Source organism: Leptonychotes weddellii, unplaced genomic scaffold (genome assembly GCF_054177405.1).
Source record: "Leptonychotes weddellii isolate Sample4059 unplaced genomic scaffold, ASM5417740v2 HiC_scaffold_13398, whole genome shotgun sequence".
NCBI lineage: Eukaryota > Metazoa > Chordata > Mammalia > Carnivora > Phocidae > Leptonychotes > Leptonychotes weddellii.
In genome coordinates this window covers 1-5,708 of record NW_027713666.1, presented here as the reverse complement: position 1 = coordinate 5,708, position 5,708 = coordinate 1, and the positions used below count along the sequence as shown (strand labels likewise).

At 45.6% G+C, this 5,708-nt stretch overlaps 1 protein-coding gene across 1 annotated transcript; it reads right to left on the bottom strand.

The window, feature by feature from the left end:
• Window positions 1–47: 47 nt before the first annotated feature.
• Window positions 48–5,698, bottom strand: LOC102733416 (ubiquitin carboxyl-terminal hydrolase 28-like). The gene is made up of 6 exons (XM_081809766.1): window positions 3,518–5,698; window positions 2,791–2,930; window positions 2,477–2,662; window positions 1,342–1,437; window positions 461–639; window positions 48–266 (listed from the first exon to the last, which is right to left on the bottom strand). Exons 1-6 carry the CDS (start codon window positions 3,933–3,935, stop codon window positions 170–172), a joined length of 1,116 nt encoding a protein of 371 aa, XP_081665892.1. The 5' UTR covers window positions 3,936–5,698; the 3' UTR covers window positions 48–169.
• Window positions 5,699–5,708: the final 10 nt, after the last annotated feature.

Genomic DNA, 5,708 nt, shown 5'->3' with positions numbered 1-5,708 from the left:
TAGCCTGGTGATGGGTATTAAAGAGGGCACGTTCTGCATGGAGCACTGGGTGTTATGCACAAACAATGAATCATGGAACACTACATCAAAAACTAATGATGTAATGTATGGTGATTAACATAACTATAAAAAAATTTAAAAAAAGTATTAATGTTTTTGTTTTGTAGACTTAAGGAAAAGACTTCACCTTGTACTCTTCCATATTCATGTCATCTGGACCAATCTCCTTCAGTTTAGCTTGAGCCACCTTCATTATGCTGATGGATCTGTGGGGGGACAAGGGTCAGAAAGCAGTGAGAGGTCCAAGGAACCGCTTTCCCAACCAATTTCCCATTACAACTGAAAATTTTAGATTTGGAGGGAAAACAATGGACTAATATTACCAAAGACAAAGGCTCCCTGAGGTCCCCGGGCCCGACCCAGAAGCAGCGGGCAATGCGCCTGAGCATTCCTGTCTCACCTTTCATCATAGCTAAGATTTTTATCTGCAAACTGTTCCAGGAGGGTCCGTTCTACTACTCTTTTGGGCGCTTCATTTTGGAAAAAGTAGACCAGCACGTGCTGGAGCCGAGGGTCGCTGTGTGAAGCGGGCGTCTCTTTGGCAAGCCGGTGGAGCCTGGAGTATTCTTCATGGAACGCCTGGTAAGAACAAGACTGACGGTCCGAAAGGGGTGCGCTGGGGGTTCTGCTCCCAGAACCTGACGCCTACGGGCTAGAGAGGTTCTCTTAACTCCAAGGAGGCTTCTAAGAAACGCGTATCGGGGAATTACAGAGGAAACCAAGGAATCCCTATGTTGTTTGCATTTCATAAGGGACAGAACTCCTGTGGCGCCTAAGACGTACTGCCCTTGTGAGAAATTCGTTTTTCTCATAAGGCTCTAAGAAAAACAAATATTTAGTTTTAATTAGTATCCTTGAGTCCCAAGGACCTGCATTTTTTAAATGCACATAAATGCAACTTATGCAAGTACCTTAAATTTTATTCAGGTAGCTTAAAAAGCATGGCCTACTTTCTTGTATTATGGCTCCCAAACTATAAAGGTGATGTCTCCTTCCCAGCTTTATTAATAGAGATTTCCTAAGGACAACAGCCAGCCCTCCAGGCCAGGCCTAACATAGTTCGGCATAGCTCGCAAATGCTGTGTTAGCCCCAAGGGGAGGTGCTGTCGGTATCGTGGGAGGGCCTGTCCCGCCCATCAGTTTGAACGGGAACAGTTTTAGGTGTTACTTTAAGGAGAAACAGTCTTCATTCCCCCTTTTTTTTTTTAACCATCTAATAAAATTATGTCCCCATTACTATATTACCTGTGGTATAAGGATTAGATTTTTAAAAAGAGATACCTTAATCAGCCCTGCTTCAGACCCATCTCGGTCAAAGGTCTGGCGGGCTTTAGCTATGGCCAGGATGACCCCTTGCATGGCGGGGCTCAGCATCACCTACCACAGGAAGGCACAAAACACAGAAAGAAAAAGGAGAGAAGAAAAGTTCAAAAGAAGACTGAACGGAAGGAAGGCGAGTGGGCTGCTGAAAGCAAGAGTGGCCGTGCGCCCGTGGCCGGCATCTGCTGCCAGCTCAGATTCACACACCTGCCCCCACGCACACCCACAGCCCCGTCCCTGTGCACCCTGGCCAGACCTTGCCCAAGAAGAGCTGTTCCTACATACTCTAATTTAGCAGATAAATAAAGAGGGACGTCTGAGAATATTTACAAACGGCACTGCTAAAGAATCAAGTTAAATGATAGCTCTCCCAGGGGAAGTGTCCACGGTGAGAACCCCAATCGAGTTCTGTAATCTGGCTGTATATCCTAGGACACAAGTATTCTAGAGTTTTACTAAAACGATCAGTCCATTTAACAGTCTGGAAATTAGGCGGTATACAAATATGATTTTATAAAATCAAAACCGTTCAATGATTTGGAAAAAAAAAATATCCCACAGCAAGAAACAGAACCCTGAGGGACAGGATTCGTGACTGTGATGTGCGGTGCCAACTGTTAAGGGGGACCGACCATGAGTAACTTGGGATCCCACAGCTTCTTCCGGAAGCTTGAGAATTAAAAACAATTTCAATTCACATTTGTTTTGCTCACCAGACAACTGAAAATTTTAGATTTGGAGGGAAAACAATGGACTAATATTACCAAAGACAAAGGCTCCTTATTTAAAAGGCACTTTTGTTGTTGTTGTTGCTCATAATACCAAGAGAGGAACTAAGTGCTACCTTTCTGAGCCACCTAGACTCTAAGGTGCCTCCAGCAGGATCCGCCTGGGTAGACAGACACTGGGGGCAGCATACGGTGGGAACAAGGCAATCTTTTACAAAATGGTAACTAAGGTCAAAACCAGATAGGCCCTCTTGTTCCTTATTTGTTCCAATATTAACTATTGCCAGACACCCTCGACAAGTATATTGGGTCACATGGGAAGGAAAGAGAAGACCGGAGACAGCTGAATCCTGCACTCATCTGTGTACCTCCTCATCATATCCATCTGCATCAGATCTAACCAGAATCCTTCCCACACTGGGAATCTCGACTTCAGAGGCCTCAGAATTAGGCGGGGCGGCAGACTCTGCGTCCTTCGCCTTCGGGGCCTGCTCTGAATGCTCTGCAAGGTTTGTTTCCGGGGGCATGGGCTTCCGGGGTTCAGGTTCTTTAAGCTGCGGCAGCAGAATGGAGAGAAAGAGTAAGAAAAAACAGGAGAAAGAAAGAGGGACCAGTTAAATGCAGCAGAGACACAGAATCACGAAAAGGTGAGAAACTGGCGGTCACTGCTCGGCTCTGTCACCTCGCTCAGCGCCGCCTCCACGCCGCTCCTCTCGTAGGCGTGCGCGCTGTTCGCGATGGCCTGCGCCGTCTGCTCCTTGACAATCACAGCGTGCTCCGACGCCAAGCAGCGGACCCCGTGCGAGGCGGTTGCTGAAGGCTCTGATAAGGAATGGTACAAAGGGATTAGCGTCTGATGATAAACAACGTCTAGAACACTCTGTCAGAGTGTGTCTGCAAGACAGACACAAAGTTTCATCTACAACGCTTCTAACAAACTCTTAAAACAGAATCTATGCAAACGTCCTGTAGAAATGAGTGACTCGAAGACACGTCTGCTTCAGCAGGAACCCACTGATGGTTCCAGAAAGTTTAATGTGCTCCCGCTTTGTCCAATTTCTTCAGACTTCCTACAAACGGCCTTCTGTTAGGACGACCGTCTTTGGAGAACAGCTTTCATAGAGTCTACTTACTCATCCTATCACAGCTTCTCCTACGACCTGGGAAACCGTGGAAACTAACAGACGGAAAGGACAGGGAGCTGGTCTTGCCGATGCCGCTGCTGCTCATCAGAAAAGACATCCGAAAGCCACAAGCTATTCCGTCAGCCCTGCAACGCCAGCCCACCTGAACCACACGCCATGCTCTGCGGCACCCCTCCCTCAGCTGAGGCGCCGCGGCTGGCTGAGGGAGGGCAGAGTGGAGGCTACCGGACCGTAGCCATGCTGGCGTGCCCCACCCCGGGGTACCTGGGGATGGAGAGAAATCCTGGGATGCTGAGCTCGTGGAGGATTCCATTTGAGGGATTTTGCAAGACTGCTCTTCTTCCCACTCCTCGACTTCCTGCTCAAACCTCCAGTTATCTTCCTGAATGTAATGCTTCAGTTCAACAGACAGGCCATCCACTTCTCCCAACATCTGATCTGATTCGCTTGGGGCTACCTCTGAGACAAGAACAAAGAGTGAAAATGCAGCACCATCCAGCAAAAGGTCACAAGGAATCAGAAGGTCCTTTCTAGAAAGAAGGAAATAAGACACTCTGTCCTTTCTCTTGCTCCATGTGAAAAATACGTATATACATAACCCATCAGAAGTAATGACAATGTAAAGCCAACAGTCATAACACACCACTAACAGTGCCTGGCAGATTAGCAGGTAGGCACACATGGAGTATCTACTGAATGAATGAATGAATGAACGAACGAACGAACGATTAACAAAAAGCAGGGATTTGGAATAGAGGCCAATCACTGGCAAAACAGCAAGAACTGACCAAACATTTGGAAATCCAGAAAATGATTAGATCCAATGGAAATTCCAAGGTGAACGGTTTTATCAATGTAACCACTACAACTGTTACTGATAAGAATATCCATCTCAAGATGGTGAGAGACGAATTCCAAGACATTTATACCGCCTCAAGTTCCACACCAGTGAGTGCAATCAGAAAGCAATGTGATACAACAGTTAGATGGTAAGTAATACCTGGGGGATAATTAAAGGTCTGGATGAAAAATGACAAGGATATCAAGGACATATGAAATCTCATTTTTTTTTTTTTAAGATTTTATTTTTAGGTTATCGCTACACCAAACGTGGGGCTCAAACTCACGACCCCGAGATCAAGAGTCGCATGCTCCTCTGACCGAGCCACCCAGGCGCCCCTAAATTTCATTTCTAAGCCTGTGACCAAATCAGAAAAAGAAGTCTACAGTAGAACAACATATCCACTTCCTGGGTGCCTTTAATTAGTCTTTTCGTTAAGCAAATGACAGTTTCCGTTTATCTGTTTGTGTAGGATAAAAATGAGGCATATGTGTCCTACCAAGGCTCCTGTGTCCTAACAACAGTCCGGTCATTTGTACAACTTCCACAGGCAGCTGTCCCTGCTCGGGCACAGCAGAGATGCAACTAGGAGGATTAGTTACTGCTAAGTGATCACTCTGCCTACCCCCCGTCCCCCGGCCACAGCAGCAGATCAGAAAGACAACGCACTGCCTGGACAAAATGCCGTCTGTGTTTCCTTACTTATTCAACCCAGTACAGTTCGAACAGGAAAAGAAAAAGCCTTCCACAATCTTAGATGTGAAATGCTGGTCATCAGACCTCTCCCAGGAAGTGTGAAAGGAAGAGAGAGAGAATGATGTAAATGGACGACAACACAGAATTGGGAGTCAGAACTGGGTCTGACTCCTGGGTTTGCCGTTTATTCCCTGGCTGTATGACTCCGGATGAGTGGAGTACCTCAGCCGGCACACGTAGGTAATAATTCCTACCCTGTCTTTTAGAGTTATAAGTTATTAGAGAAGTAAAGTTTGAAAGCCTGTAGTAAGGAGTAAAGTTCCAATATAAATGATAATGATGATTGCTCTCAGAATTAGTAGTATTGTGAGAAGGATGCAATTGTTCAGGCAAAGCCACTTGTAAAATTCAGCTATTCTCAAAGGGTGCAAAAACATGCACAAGGATGTCACTGAAAAAAAAAAAAAACAACTAGAGACAACGTAAAAGTCTATCAATGGGAGGCTGGTTTAATAAGTTATATACATATTCCATGCAATGGAATTATGATGCAGTTGTTAAAAAGAATGAGTTGGTTCTATTTATAAAACTATAGAGATCACTGGGATGCCTGGGTGGCTCAGTCATTAAGCGTCTGCCTTCGGCTCAGGTCAAGATCCCAGGGTCCCGGGATCGAGCCCCACATCGGGCTCCCTGCTCAGCGGGAAGCCTGCTTCCCCCTCTCCCACTCCCCCTGCTTGTGTTCCCTCTCTCGCTGTGTCTCTATCAAATAAATAAATAAAATCTTTAAAAAAAAAAAAAAAACAAAAAAACTACAGAGATCATTAATACACATGAGTGATGAAAAAATGCAGGACAGAATGGAAAAATATCCCATTTGGGGGAAAAAATGGGGCAGGGATAGATATTGATAAATAA

Excerpts from the sequence above, each read along its gene's own strand:
- LOC102733416 (XM_081809766.1), bottom strand. The coding sequence starts at position 3,935 with ATGTGTGCCTACCTGCTAATCTGCCAGGCACTGTTAGTGGTGTGTTAT. Across the intron at positions 2,663-2,790 it reads TGGAGGCGGCGCTGAGCGAG|CTTAAAGAACCTGAACCCCG; the intron begins GTGACAGAGCCG and ends CTGCTGCCGCAG. Across the intron at positions 640-1,341 it reads CTGAAGCAGGGCTGATTAAG|GCGTTCCATGAAGAATACTC; the intron begins GTATCTCTTTTT and ends TGTTCTTACCAG.